Source organism: Cinclus cinclus, chromosome 28 (genome assembly GCF_963662255.1).
Source record: "Cinclus cinclus chromosome 28, bCinCin1.1, whole genome shotgun sequence".
Lineage (NCBI taxonomy): Eukaryota > Metazoa > Chordata > Aves > Passeriformes > Cinclidae > Cinclus > Cinclus cinclus.
In genome coordinates this window covers 3,759,426-3,773,634 of record NC_085073.1, presented here as the reverse complement: position 1 = coordinate 3,773,634, position 14,209 = coordinate 3,759,426, and the positions used below count along the sequence as shown (strand labels likewise).

General features: G+C 49.0%; 1 protein-coding gene across 6 annotated transcripts; it reads left to right on the top strand.

Moving 5' to 3' along the window:
- Window positions 1-2,378: 2,378 nt before the first annotated feature.
- MIER2 (MIER family member 2) lies at window positions 2,379-11,447 on the top strand. 6 transcript variants are annotated; one of them, XM_062509902.1, is made up of 13 exons: window positions 2,379-2,430; window positions 2,987-3,074; window positions 3,590-3,738; window positions 4,226-4,351; window positions 5,003-5,126; window positions 5,775-5,884; window positions 6,504-6,573; window positions 7,357-7,508; window positions 7,955-8,036; window positions 8,143-8,237; window positions 9,021-9,148; window positions 10,181-10,317; window positions 10,967-11,447. In XM_062509902.1, exons 3-13 carry the CDS (start codon window positions 3,598-3,600, stop codon window positions 11,440-11,442), a joined length of 1,641 nt encoding a protein of 546 aa, XP_062365886.1. In that variant the 5' UTR covers window positions 2,379-2,430; window positions 2,987-3,074; window positions 3,590-3,597; the 3' UTR covers window positions 11,443-11,447. The 6 variants fall into 6 exon arrangements, with proteins under 6 accessions (XP_062365886.1, XP_062365887.1, XP_062365888.1 ...); XM_062509903.1 differs by having other exon boundaries at window positions 7,342-7,508; window positions 9,021-9,124; XM_062509904.1 differs by having other exon boundaries at window positions 7,342-7,508; window positions 11,246-11,447.
- Window positions 11,448-14,209: the final 2,762 nt, after the last annotated feature.

Here is a 14,209-nt window from a genome sequence, read left to right as displayed (position 1 = left end):
CCACCATGCTTTGGCCTTTGGTGGAGCACCAGGGCTGTTGCATTCACTTGTGCCAAAAGTGTTATTTGGGCACATTGTTGTGCTGTCTTGGCACCCTGCACGGCTGTGGCTCAGAGGGGTCTGTCCAGGGGACACCCAGGAACTGTCGTCGTCTCTTGGATGAGGTTTAGCTGTGGAGCATCTCTGCTGTGACACTGCACAGGTGTGATGGAGCCCTGATCTTGCTGAGCCGTGCAGAAGATGGTCCATGTGTTGTGTTCATTCTTTTAGAGACATAACTTGCAGGATGAATCTGTTTCCATCTGTACTGCTTCCTTCTGGCCACAGCTGGAGTTTGTGGAAAATGGCCCCATGGCTAAGCAATGTGGACAAGGCAGAGGAAGCAGGAACGCTTCTCGCTGAATCTGAAATCTGTGTTAGACTGGCTCAGGAATCTACATTTTTTGAAGCGTAACACTGGAAAGGGAAATTTCTTTTTCTTTTCCCTCACTTTTTTGCAAGAGTGGTTTCAGTCTGGAAGGTTTTCTCAGGGTAGACACAACTGGCCTCACACTGGAAAACACTTTGTCAGGGCAGAAAGCTCAGACTCTGCCTCTGTCTGTGTTTCCTAAATGATGGCTGAACTTCATTCCATGTGCTCAAAACCTTGAGTCCACACCTAAGGAGGGAGTGCAGGAGTCACCCAGAAACACAAACATGAGCGTGAGTAGTTGACCAACCTCAGTGTAACTTCTGAGAGAAAAGTTACTCTTATCCCTGACCAGCAGAAGCTGGCAGAAGAAAAGCAGTGCTGGGGACAATAAAGTGAGATTAAAGTAATTTAATCTCCCTTTTTGCCCCCAAAGATTAAATGCCCCATGGGCATAAGAGCCAGTTCCAGCATCACTGGAACTGTGAGAATAACTGGAGTTCCCTGCTGTGACCTTTGATGGTGATGGAATACTTCACCAGCAGCAAGAGCAGTGACACCCTGGCCCAGAACTGTTCTCTGTTTCTGGTGCATGCCATGCTCTTGCATTTCTGCCTCCTGTATGATGTTTGGATTTGGAGTGTCAAGCTGCAGCTACCTCACCTTCAGACCAAGTAACTCCACATCCCATGGCATTGGTAATCAGGGCAATCAGGAATATTCTGTCATCAGTTGCATTTTTAAGCCAGGCTTGCCTTTTTCTTCTATTCCTTTGACTCTTTTTTTTTTGGGGTCTTCTGGATTTGTGAGTAATCTGAGGGATTATTCCATTCCATGTGTGTTTAAATTTGGACATGGAATGGGTCATTTGGTTCGTGTGTCACTTGTTTCTGGTTTCCTCAGCCCCAGCAGCACTGGTTATGGTGACTCCAGCATTCCCACTTTCTCTGGTGCTCCCTTATTTCTTCAGAGAACTAAACTCTTGATTAGTTATGGAATTGTCATGCTGTTGTAGTGGCCAATCCTCCTACTTTCAGCACCTGGTTATTAATAGGAGATCTAATTGTTCCTGAAGTATTCTTGATACCTTTTCAAGCCAGCCCATCCATGCCAACAGCTTCAGTCTTTGTTTTCAGAGGCCTTATTGATCTGCAGGCAAGGAGGTACCATTGATCTACAGATCATTGCCTGAACAAAGCGAGTTCTGCAGATTGTCCAAGACCTGGAGGGAGTAAGGGTAGACCATACCCTTTCCATGAAGCCACTGTTTGCTTGGAAGGATTTATCCAAGGGGGTTTTGTGCTTGGTCACATTACAGCAGAGACCAGCAAAGGCACACTGACACTTTCCCAGCTTACAGAGCCATTTCCTGGTATGACCATCCTCAAAATGGAGTCATTACCCTTCTCCTTTCATCATCCCATAACTTCTCCCTTCTCTTTTCGTGTGCACTGTTGCAGGGCTCTGTCTAGAGTCAGGGTGGTCTCTGGAGGGAGCTTTATCTTGGGGGATAGTGGACTGGAGGTATCTCCTTCATTATTATGGAATTTCCAGTCTGTATATTGATAGCTAAAGGTACTTACCCAGAACCCACAGTCTGTGGTGGCTTTTTTGGTGAATGCTTTGCTTTGTTGTTAGTAGATAGATTTTAATGTGAAGCTATACTGTGTTTTCTTAAATAAATTGTAAGAGGCTCCTATGGAAGGCTGTAAATGTCCTGGCTCCAACCGAGTAAGTGAGGAGTGATGGTGCACAGCTGAGATTGTTGATGGCTGGGTATCCTATAAAGATGTTACTGGGGACTGGGGGACTGTCTCTGGGATTTTCTTCTGCAGTCAGTTGCTCTCAGTCACCCAGAAGCTTTGGTTGTTGACTTGTTTGCTCCCTGCCTAGGCTGAACTTGGTGAACAGCACTTCCATGCACAGCAGCCTGAGGAGCAGCAGATGTTCTGTCTGGGTTGTTTTCCTCAGCCCATGCTGCTGCCTGAACTTGTGACCGAGCACCAAATGCCACTCTGCAGGTGCCTGTTCTCGAGCTCTGCCTGGCTCAGCCTCTCCCACCTTGCTTGTGCCACTCGTGGTCCTACCAGACTCCTTCTCTGCCTGCTCAGCTGTTTCTTTGCTGGTGCCCCTGAGCTCCTGGGTGCAGCAAGGCATCAGGGGGAAGCCAGGGTGTCGTGGCTGGTTGCTTTCTGAAGGATCAGTCCCTAAAAATGCTGTGCTCAGACACAATGTGTGTGTTTAGAATAGCAGCTGAGGATCCAGGTCCTTCTTTTAAGTGAAGATGTAAACCATGAAGGACTGAGGTGGGGAGATAAGTAGTGAATAAAGTGCTGGAGGTAAAACAGATGGAATGGAAACACATGGACTGAGGGGAAGGTGAGGAGCCAGGAAGAACTGTTCAGTACCCGATGAGCTCTTCTGAACAGCACAGTTCCTAACACTGTCCTGTGGGGGTTTGGGGAACTTTTGCTTCAAACTTAACTGAATTACATTTGCTGGTGGGGTGAAGTGGGTGGAAGGGTGTTGTGGTTTTGAGGAGAGCTGTCTCAGCCATGTTTTTCTCTTTTCCTGAAGGCCTCTGTTGGCCGGCAGAGCCCAAGGGTGGTCGCATACCCAGCCCGTGGCCTATGTCCTGGAGAGCCCGCCCTTCAGAGCGCAGCAGGTACCTCAGGGCTCACATCCCTCTGGCTGTTGGTCTGTTTTCCAGAGGAAACAGTGCTACTGTGATCACTTCTCCTTTCAACATCTCCCCTGCCTTTTGCTTGATTCCTATGCTGTTTGACAGAGGCAGGAAGGCTTAAAGATGCTGAAGCTCCTATAGGTGTTGGATTTGCCCATTCTTGAGTAAGGGGTGATTACCCTAAAAATGCCCCCAGATAAAGGAAAGGCTGCAGTGTGCGCACACATGAATCCAGTGAGGAGTGAGATACAAATACTTAGAAAACCTTCAGATTCAGCTTCCCTTCAGTTGTGGGGACTCAAATGTGCATAGAACCAGGCGTTGTGCTGATGCAGTGACTGCTGCCAGTTGTGATCTCTGTTCCCCTCTGTTTTGCCTAATCTCTTCCTTTGGCTCATCATTTCTGCATGCACACAAGAAGGGATCATCCCTGGCTTTGTTGCATTTCAAGATTTGGTCCAAATTTGATGCTAGTGTCCGACTTCTGATCCCTGCAGTTGTGTCAATGGGCTCAGCTGATCATCGACTGAACCTGGCAGAGATCCTTTCCCAGAACTACGGTGTGAGGGAAGAAAGGGAAGAAGATGATACTCAGGAGAAGCAGAAATCTTTAGAAGAGCTGGAGAAGAGTTTCAGTGCCTCTCAGGTAAAGGCAGCAGGGGAGGGGAAGGGAAATTACCTGGAGGATTTGCTTGTTTGCTGTGTGAAGCCCTGACTTCAGCTGTGGGTGGTCCCATGGAGACCTCAGTGGAACACAAACTGTTCTTGGTGTCAGGGAGTGTCTCTTCAGGCCAGCTACAAGACTGGTACAGGGATTTGCTCCTCCCCTTCCACTGCTTAAACACAGTTATGCTGTCTGGCATTTTTCACCTGTTTGAAATCTAGAATAAAAGATAAATGTATTTTAAATATTCCCTAGACTATATTGCTTTGGGGTGAAAGTTCCTGGCTTTTCCATACCTTTGAGAGCAACAGGTTACAGTGGGTCCCAACAGTGTCTGTCACCTGAGGCTGCTCAGAGCCCCCAGATGAGCAGAGGTGCCCTGACAGCCTCTGGCTGTCCATGTTCCAGCTGGTGTGGTGCTCTTGTGGTTGTTCTCTTCCTGATGCAGCTTTGTCCTCCTCTTGCTCAGAGCAGTGAAATGCCATTTGAGGAGCTGCTCGCACTGTATGGCTATGAGGCATCTGATCCCATCTCGGAGCAGGACAGTGAGAGCAATGACATCACTCCCAACCTCCCTGATATGACTCTGGATAAGGTGAGGGCAGCTCTCTGCCTGGGTGTCTGCACAGGTTGTTGAGGTTCCCCCCGTTTCAGAGGGGTTGGAAGGGACCTGCCTAGCTCAGGTGTCCCAGTGAGGAGCACGAGGTGCAGAAACATGCGTGTGAAGTGTTTAGAGAAGAAGGGAGAAAGGATACCTGTTTCAAAATGTAAAAACCCTGTATGCAACTTTGGTTGCAACTATTTGGACATTGTTGTGGGTGTGTGAAAATCCAGGGAAACTTTGTATCTTCCCAGGTGAAGCTGTGGCTCTTCCTTTTCTAGCTAGAGTCTAGATAGTGGGGTTTTTAGGGGGGGATGGTTTTTTTTTTCTTTCTTCCTGTTTCAGGATCGTTAAGATATTTGCTGTGAGTGGAGCTTTACAGAAAGGATTGCTTGCTCATACTCTCTGGCTTCCTATGGAAACTACTCATGACACTTGTTAAAGTGCTTCTAGGGAAAATAGTCTGGGTGTTGTGGGAGTGGGAGAGAGAATCTGTCTTTGGACAAGCTGTGGGAGGGTGAGGAGATCTGTGGATGCAGCCACTGTTGGCCAGAAATGCTTTTACTCTAGGCCTCACTCCTCTTCGTGTATTCTTTTCTTTTTTTAATTTAAAAATATTTTTCACTTTCTTGTTGTTGTTAAAAGGAACAAATAGCGAAGGATTTGCTTTCAGGGGAAGAAGAGGAGGAAACACAATCTTCAGCTGATGATCTGACTCCATCCGTCACGTCCCATGATGCATCAGACTTATTCCCAAACCAGCCTGGCTGTATGTGTCACTAGTTCCTAAGTAGCTGCTGTTCACTTTTACATATGATGTGCAGGGGAGGGTGAGAATAGTTCTCTTAATTTTGTCAGTCACCTGACATCAAATTTTCCACTTTTCCTCCTGGGGACTGTCTGCCTGGCAGAGGCGTTCCTGGGATTTGGGTAGGACAGGACAGAGCGTTGATGGGCAGTGGGATGAGGGGAGAATTGTTTTGAGCTGTAACTCAGAATACTGAGAGAGTGGGAATTGTTTTGCTGCCTGCTGTAATTGCAGTCTAAAAGATCAGTACCTCATCTGACATCTCTACAAGTGAATAAATTCAGTAGTAGTAGTGGAGTGATGTACTGTGGCAGTTCCTAAATATTGGAATATGTGGGAAGCCAAAGCACGTGACAGGGACTCAGCATGAAGTGATGTTATTCTTCTGCTGTCTTGCAATATTAAGGTGTCTGAGCTCCCCAGGTTGGCCATCCATGTGACAAGTGTCCAAATTCTTTTACTTAAAGTGAGAAAATTAAAATACAGGTAAGTTGTCACTGTAGACTGTGCTGAGAAGGAGTTTAGGACAGAAAATGAAGGGAAGGAGAGGGAACATAAAGGTATAGAATAAAAAATTTATAACTACAGATCTTTTCCTTTCCCACAAAGCAAACAACTTCCTTGCTGATGAAGACAAAGAGCCGTGTTCATCTCCATGTGCTTCCTCTATGGCTGAGGACTCAGAGGTGGATTCCATCCCATCCAACGAGTGTAAGAAGGTAAATGACCCAAGTGCATTGGGAAGGGGGGCTCCTGAGTTTGAAAAATGCATGACACCAAAGCACTGTGTTACTTCCCCAACTGGCTTCTCGATACCTTGCATTTTGTGGATGGCAGTGGCAGATGTGGGTTACAAGAGGGGTTTTTAACACAAGTTTGAAATTATCTTCTGCTTCAGATAAGAGAAGTTATGTCTTGGTAAATTAAATCTGCAGCCTGTAGCCCTATAAAGGTGAAATGCTGTGCAGTATTGCCAGTGGGATTTACTGAGGGAGAACCATCTTTCTAAAGAGAGGAGCAGGCTTCCAAATTTATCCTGGCTGTGAAGGTTGCAGGAGAACCTCTGCCTTGCTTTATTTTCAACCTTAGCTGCTTGCCATAGATCTTTTACATTAAAACTATGTAAATGCTGAAGATCCCCACAGTATCATCTGGTTGGTAGTAAATCTTCTTAGTTACCCTATAAAACAGTCAGGGTTCACTAGAAATAATAGTGACAGAGGGGGCTACCAATAAATAACTCAGCCTTGTAGTGGTGTAGTCCCTAAATCATGAAGTACAGCCTGCGTGGAATATTTCCCATTTCAATTTTCTCACCTTTCTGTTGTGGGATTTCAGGAGATCATGGTTGGACCTCAGTACCAGGCCGCTGTTCCTGTCCTCCGCTTAAACAGGCACAGGCAGAAAGGTAAGAGAGCCTCTTCTTTGTGCATAGTTTGGGTGTAGGGCTGCTGACAGGGGGATGTGGTGGGCTCTGGATCACCAGTCCTGCTCTGTATCTCCAGGCTTGGCAACTTTCAGTGCTGACATTCCAGTTTACTGGCTGAAATGAGCCTGAGTTAATAGGGCTGGGAACATAGGTACAGAATTGGTGAAGCTCACTGAGAACTGGGTTGGTGTGACAGGTTTGCAGGAAGGGGTCTCAGCTGTAGCCAAAGAGAAGGAATGCCCATCTGGGGATGCTCTAATTTTTCTCTCTGACATCTTTCTTAAGCAGTGAGTCAGTGTCATTCAGTGCTCCCTGGAGTTGATCTGTTTCTGATTTTGGGATGTCTGCAGAGTAGACAGAGGTGCCTTGATTTGCAAATTGTGTCCAATAATGAGCGCCAGCTTGCTGAGCTTTTGGACAAGAAAGCTAAAATGGTCTTTATTTGCCAGGATTAATTAATCAAAACAGCAATCTTGGAGAATATGACAAGGCAAGATTTGTCAGCCAACCATTCTGAAACAATGGAGCAAGCTGAGCCTGTGCCAGGGCCCTAAAAGAGATATAAGAGCTTATCTGCCTCCAAAATCAGGAGGGAAAATGCAGTACCTTGAGAGATGTTTGTCATCTCTAGTGCCGAGTTGGAATACCAAGCAAAGATTTCCTCCCTCCTCTGTCTCCCCCATGCATGTCCATGCAGACCACTTCTCAAAAAGCAGCAGAATTCTCTGTTTGATTATCTTATTTCAGTGCTTTTTCTGTTAGCCTATGAGAATGAAGATCAGCTACTTTGGGACCCAAACATCCTCCCTGAGAGGGAGGTGGAAGAGTTCCTGTACCGCGCTGTGAAGCGGCAGTGGGACGAGCTGTCCAGCAGCAGCCTGCCAGAGGGAGAGGTGGTCAAGGACAATGAGCAGGTGAGCTCAGGGCCTCCTGTAGCCCACATAGACCCATGTGGTGCTGGCCCAGCAGTGCCACGTTCCCTACTGAGGTCAGAATGAGGTCAAACTCCAGTGATCCTCATGGATAAGTGAGGGTGTGTGCCCAGCTGCAGTCTGGGGAGGTTGTTTACCCTCCCATTGGGAAGACTGGAAAAGTCAGCAATTCAACCATTTCAGAGCACCTGTGTTTACTTCAAGCCAGCCAGGTTAGATTCTGGTGGAATTGCATCTGTCAAGTCCCAGGGTTTGTAATCCAGTGCCTTAAAAAGTGGAGTAGTCTCTGCTGGTGGTCATGCTGGGCTTAACAGAGGGGTGGCTCCTGGGAAATAGGAGTTTTATGAGAGAAATGTGAGTCATGAGCGGGCTGGTTTATGATGTGTTGCTCAGGTACGTGCTGTGAGTGATTTCTTTCTGTTTCTCAGGCTTTGTATGAGCTGGTGAAATGCAACTTCAATGCAGAAGAGGCACTGCGGAGGTTACGATTCAATGTGAAGGTTATCAGAGGTGAGGACTCCCCTTATTTGGGTTCATCAAGGCACATGCAGCTTTTTCTAGATTCTGCACATCTCCTCCAACTCTTTCTGTCTTTCTTTCTTTCTTTCTGCTACAGATGAGCTTTGTGCCTGGAGTGAGGAAGAATGTAGAAATTTTGAACATGGCTTTAGGGTCCATGGAAAAAACTTTCACCTTATCCAAGCAAACAAGGTAAGGCTGCTCCCCCCAGGTCAGGAGCAGGGGAAGGAGGCAGGTGCTCAGGCACCAGAGGTGTGCTTTGGGCCTCAGCTGACACAGGGAGTTCAGGATGGCCTAGTTCCAATCCCAGGCTTTGTATTGACTCATGCCAGCAGGTGATGGGCTGTTCACTGCCCTGCTCTGCCTTATTTTCCAGGTGGGAGAAGTCACAAACACCACTGACCTGCATGAGTGATGTCAGTTAATTACTGATTAGCCCTTTCTGGAGTCTCAAAAGTTCTTTCCAAACTCTCAGCCCTTGCAGTACTTCTGTGAATGAGTGAGTTGAGCATGTGGATGTTTCGTAAAGTCCCCTGGGATCCTCTAGAATGGCAGATGCTGTTGTAGGGAGAGCTGGGCCCCGGGACATGCTGCTGTGCTGGGAGTTGGCAGAACCAGAGAGTCCAGTTCTACCACTGGTTAATTGTAGGCATGTTGACGCTGGCCAGTGACAATGGATGCAGGTTTGCTCTCTCTGCTAAGTGTGCTGCTGCTGGAAGCGCAGGAAAGTCCTGCACGAGTGTGTGTGGCCCACATGGGTCTGTGACAACAGCTGTGTGCTGTGGGGAGTTCTTTCTCTGGCCACCTTGGAAACCTCAGTATGTGCTTCTGTTCTGCAGCAATGTGTCCATAGCAACGTAAATCACTGTAATGCACTTTTAATTTTCTGTGCTGATTAAATGGGAAAATAGCTCCTTGCTCCAGGAAATGCACCTGGATGGGGGTGGGTGTCCTGACTGGGGTGTTTCTCCTCAGGTCCGTACCCGGTCGGTGGGCGAGTGTGTGGAGTATTACTACATGTGGAAAAAATCAGAGCGTTATGACTACTTCACTCAGCAGACACGTCTAGGAAGGAAGAAGTACGTCCTCCACCCTGGAGCCACGTGCGTGGAATATTCTCACACTAAAATTAGTAATATTAACCTCCCAGTGAAGATTCCTGCTGCAAAGCACCTCCGCTTAACAGACTGCGCTTTCTTCTCCAGAAGGTTTCTCGGGTGGGAGGATGGAGGGATGCACGGGGTGTTCTCAGAGCACAAACACTAAGTTGGTGTGGGGAGGGAAGATAAAAGAGCTGCTTGCTTGGATGTGGACTTCCTTGTCCTTTTCTGTGTGTTGAAAGTAGTTTTGTTTCAGACAAACGCATCCACAAAGGACTGGGGGCAGGGATTCAGAGCTGAGTTAGGTGAAAGAACTCAGTTTGATGAGGTTTTGGGAAGGGAGTATTTTAAATTCAGAGATGCACTTATTTCTGGTGGTTTGGAACCTGAATTAATTTACCTTTGAGGCAAATTCTTCCCTTTGAAATGTATGCTAATTACAGAAGGTACTTTTCAAAATGCACCTTTTCAAAAGGGTTGAAACGGAAATCTTTTAATAGGTCAAAATGAAATATTGGAGCTGAATCAGTTTAAAACATCAGATGAAGGCTTAGATTTTAATTTTTTTTTCTTTCCAATTCTGATGCAAGACAGGAAAATACCTGAATTCTTAAATCTTCCCAGGGTGGGAAAATATGTTCTCATCATTTGCTCTTTGCTGGCACACTAAGGACCCACCACAGCCATTCCATGAAACTGGGTGTTCCCTGGGTGTTTGACCATGTATTTATTTCCCTTTGGAATGGGCTGAGGCTCACAGAACTGAGGGCAGTGCTTTCTAGGAAGCTGGAGAGCCTATGCTGGCTTATCATGGGCTGGTCTTGGCTACACTATGTTACCTGAGATCACCTCCCCGGGGCAGAGTCCTAAACCAGGCTCTCCAGAGCCAGGGAGGGGGATGGACTTTCATTCTAGTGATGTCTCTCCAGTCCCATCGCTTTATTTGTTGATGGATTTTAATCCCAGCCACCCTTTCTCCTGCCTGCATCTCTCTGCTTAGCAGGTGGTGGCAAGGCTCTCTCTCTTTCCCCACAGGGATTTCACTGACAATGACCTGGATGGGGTTGAAGTGGAAAACACAAGTCGTTCTCGGAGCTCCCCACCAATTCCCTCTGCAGCTGGCTGCCTGGATGCTCACTTTAGTCAAGATCAGATAGCAATTGAGAGCACAGGTAATTTTTTTTTGTTTTTTGGTCTGTCTGCCATGGAGTTTTGATGTCAGCATTTTGTCAGTCTCTGCATTGACCAGAGGTGACTATAAAACAGTTCTTCCTGTGTTGGGCTTGGAGAGGTGGCCTAGGTTATTCCCAAGACAGAATGATTATTCACTGGGCACCTGAGGGAGGTGCTTCTAAAGCACTGACACAGGCAGCTCCTCTAGAGGCTGGGTTTAAGCCCCAGACGTCAGGTGCAGATTGGTTTCACGCAGAGCTGGCTATGAGAAGATCTTCAGGGAGCCCAACATAGTTTCATTCCCTCACTGTCCTACTGCAGATGAAGGCTTTGTGTGGGCAGCTCCCAGGGGTTGGCACAAGGGGATAGGATTTAGGGTTTGGCTTATCTTGCAGCGTGTCTGCGAGGTTTCCTTTAATTTCCATAGAAACACTGATGGCCTCCCATCTGCTGTGGGCATCTTGCCTCCTTAGGTGCTGGCGGGGGATCTTGATTGCTGTAATAAAGAAACACTTGTGCCATCAAACAGATCCTGTTTGGATTAGGTGGGACAGACCTGGGTGTGTGGGTATTGGGGACTCACTCTGGCTTTCTTTCCCTTCCTGTGTCCCCCTCTCTCTTCCCCCCTGGCTGTGCCTACCTGAGCAGAGCCCCTGAGTGTGGAGAGCACGGCCTGCAGCCTGGGCAGCATCAGCGAGTCGGGGCAGGGCTATGAGTGCAGCACCCCCTCGGAGACAAACTGCTCCTTTGACCCCTCAGAGGAGACATCCTCGGGTGCTGTCCCTGTGCCCTGCCCACGCCACACTGTCACCCCCTCTGAGCCGGAGCTCTTTGCTTTGCCACCCGTGGGACCAGGACTGGCACAGAAGCAGGAGACGTTGCAGAACTCTGGTGAGACAATAACCATGGACTTCACTCTCCCTGCAGACATTAATGAGGGGCTGCCTTTAATTGCTGGCCCTGTGGATTTGGACAGAGACCCTGAGGCAGTGGTGGCCCCTGCGCAAGTGTCCTTATCGGTCACAGATTTCGGTCTCATTGGCATCGGAGAAGTAAATACTTTCCTGACTGCTCATCAGGCTTGCCCAGCACCTGTGGCTCGGTCAGAGCCTCTGTCACAGTGAGAGTCTCCAGTCACAAATTTGTCACAGACCCAGCAAGGACTTTGACCTGACTGAATGAAATTCTGGAACTTCCACTGTCCTGTAGGGACAGTTTGGAGCTGTTGGTCGGAATCCGTCTTTCCATCCTCCTTGATCCAAGGCTACAGTGAAACCAAACACCTTTCTGCTCCAGTGTATCCTGACACAATTGTGCAAAGTGGTGGCTGGCTTTCCTGAGTGGGGAGGTCCATCACCCCCCTCCTACGCTGTGACCGTGTGTCACCCCAGGTGATGCCAGTCTGCTCAGAGAGTCCCTGCCTCGGGACAGGGGATCTGTCCCTTGGCCCCAGCGGGACAGTTTGAAGGCAGAGGTGCTTTGGGAAGAGGGATGTGTCACCATCATGGTGAGGGTGCAGGCTGGGGGTCCGAGAGCTTGGGAGGGCTGCAGGGCAGTTTCCTGCAGAGATGGGCATGGCAATGCCAAGGGAGGCTGACGAGTCTTGGCCCTTCTCCCACGGGGCAGTGTGTTGCAGTAGGAGCCACTCACCCTGTCCTTTTCCTAGCAGCCATGGGTCCTGACAGGCAGGCACACAGCTGCTTTCCCTTCCAGCAGCCACATGTTCCTGACTCTCCACCAGCTGCAGGTGGGATGTGGCCCAGCCCAGCCCTCGGGCAGAAGTGTCAGGTCTTGGAAAGGGATGCTGCATGTGCAGCAGCATCCTGTGCACTCGAGTCCTTCTCACCTTCCCGTGCAGTGCTGGGCCAGCGAGAACTTGTGTGGGGAGAACAGTAGTTTCTAGACTCACAGAGTAATGCTGGCCCAGAGCTGTGGTGCTGCTGCTGGCAGAGGATGACCTGATCTTCACTGACCTGCAGTGCAAGAGGGTAAAATGCTGGCGAAAACATCTGTAACTTCTCAGTTTATCACAACAATTTGTCAGCAGAGGGAGGAGGTTGCTTAGCTCCCAGGGTATGAAGCCTGGGATATGGGTGCTAGCACAGTCCCAAACAGGGGAGCACAGCATCCCTGCTCCTCCTTGTGTCACAAAACAGGCTGTTCTGAGAGGAAAGTGTATCTTTTTTGTCATGTTCAGGGAGGTGCCAGCTGCTGTACAGAGCTACGGGAGCCTATCCTTGGGTGTACTGGAGTCCAAAGCTGCTTCACTTCCCAGGTGTGTTCCAGGTCTGGGATTGGCCACTGGCTCAATGCGTTCTCAGTCCCCTTTTTCCATGAAGGAAATGTTCTCCACTCACCTGCTGGGCAAGGCTCTGGTGCAGACAGTCCTTTTCCTCCAGTTGTATTCTGCACTTGGGAATGGGCTTGAGTTGAGGGTTTTTGCTTGCTTTGGTAGAGGCCTTGGGGCTGTGATTGTGCACTTGGCTTTGCTGCCAGTGGATTTGGCAGGTACCTAAACCCACGAGCATCATCCTACTACCTGGCCCTGGGAAGTTGTGCCCAGCCCTGCAGCTGCATCAAACAGTCCCATGGGATGTCAGGATTAGACCTTGTCTTACCTCCTAAGCCCCAGATCTGGTTTGTGTGCTTTAGCAGGGGTTTGCTTTGGTCCCCGGCTCTGTGCTGGGAGGTGCTGAGCCCCAGGTATGTGCAGCTGCTTTCACCTGGCATGGCTTGGTCAGCCAGATGTGGTGGGCAGAGGCCTCCCCTCCATTTGCTCCTGGCAAACATGAGTGCCCGCTCCATAGTGGAACTGCCCAGGCTGTGATTCCCATTTTCTGGGGGTGAGAGGAAGCTTCTTGGCTGAAGGGAGAAGAGGAGGCAGGGTGAGAGCACAGGCATCCCTCCCAGGGAGGGCCAGGCCTTGGCATCTCCTCCATCAACTGAGAACATTCTTAGTTTTCCTGAAACCATTTTTTCTTTTGGTTTATTTCAAGCCCTAGTGAAAGGAGAGGGGAGCTGGCTGAGGCAGAAATCTCTTTATGTCCTTCAGTGTTGTTTACAGATTTGCATGGGGTCTTTCAACATGAGTGTGGCGCTTTTTCCACATAACTTTGAGGGAGGGGGTTAAAAAAGGTTGGGACAGGGAGGGGAAGTCACGAGGGGAGGAGGTTTGGTTCTGTTTTTTCTGTTGGGGTTTTCTTTTTTCCTTCTTACAAAGCACATTCACTTTGAGCCACTCCCAATGCTGGACTCTTTTCTCCCTTGCCCCCCAGCCCTACACTGTGAAGTGACACTGCCTTGAAGACCCCTCGCCATTATTTATTTAATTAAAAACCTAATTTGAAAGTGAGCCAGAAGTCCGTCTTCTTTTTGGAGGCCAAGATGCAATAGTCCAGTGTAAAACGATGATGAAGCAAGAATGGGGGTCCCTGATCCTCTCCACACGTGCTCTCCTCCAGGCAGGGCACAATTCCCTGTGCCAGGGGTGCCATCCCAGCTTAGGAGGAGGCCCAGAATTTTTCCCTTCCAGTGCTGCAGGTGGAGGGAGCTATTTGTTCCTCTTACAGGTGCCCCAAGTCCTCCAAAAACCCTGGCAGCCTTTGCCAGGTCTGGAGCATTGAGAGGCAAGGGTGCATCCAAACTTTAACCAGAAAAAGCTCCTGGAGGCAGGAGCAGTGTTCCTGCTGCAACTGCATTGTGTTTCCCTACCCCGCTGTCTCTGTTCCATCACGGACTCCTTTAATTCTTTTCTGCTTGTGCCTAGTTCTGGCTGCCTGTCCCGGGGCCCTGAGGACTCCAGCTGTTCAGCCCCCCTGCTCTGCCCCTCAGACTGGGTACGAAAGTGGGCACAGCCCAGGGAAGGAGGGGCCGGGAGCGAGTTCTCCCCCT

Excerpts from the sequence above, each read along its gene's own strand:
- MIER2 (XM_062509900.1), top strand. The coding sequence starts at position 3,598 with ATGGGCTCAGCTGATCATCGACTGAACCTGGCAGAGATCCTTTCCCAG. Across the intron at positions 4,352-5,002 it reads CTGATATGACTCTGGATAAG|GAACAAATAGCGAAGGATTT; the intron begins GTGAGGGCAGCT and ends TGTTGTTAAAAG. Across the intron at positions 8,037-8,142 it reads CAATGTGAAGGTTATCAGAG|ATGAGCTTTGTGCCTGGAGT; the intron begins GTGAGGACTCCC and ends TTTCTGCTACAG.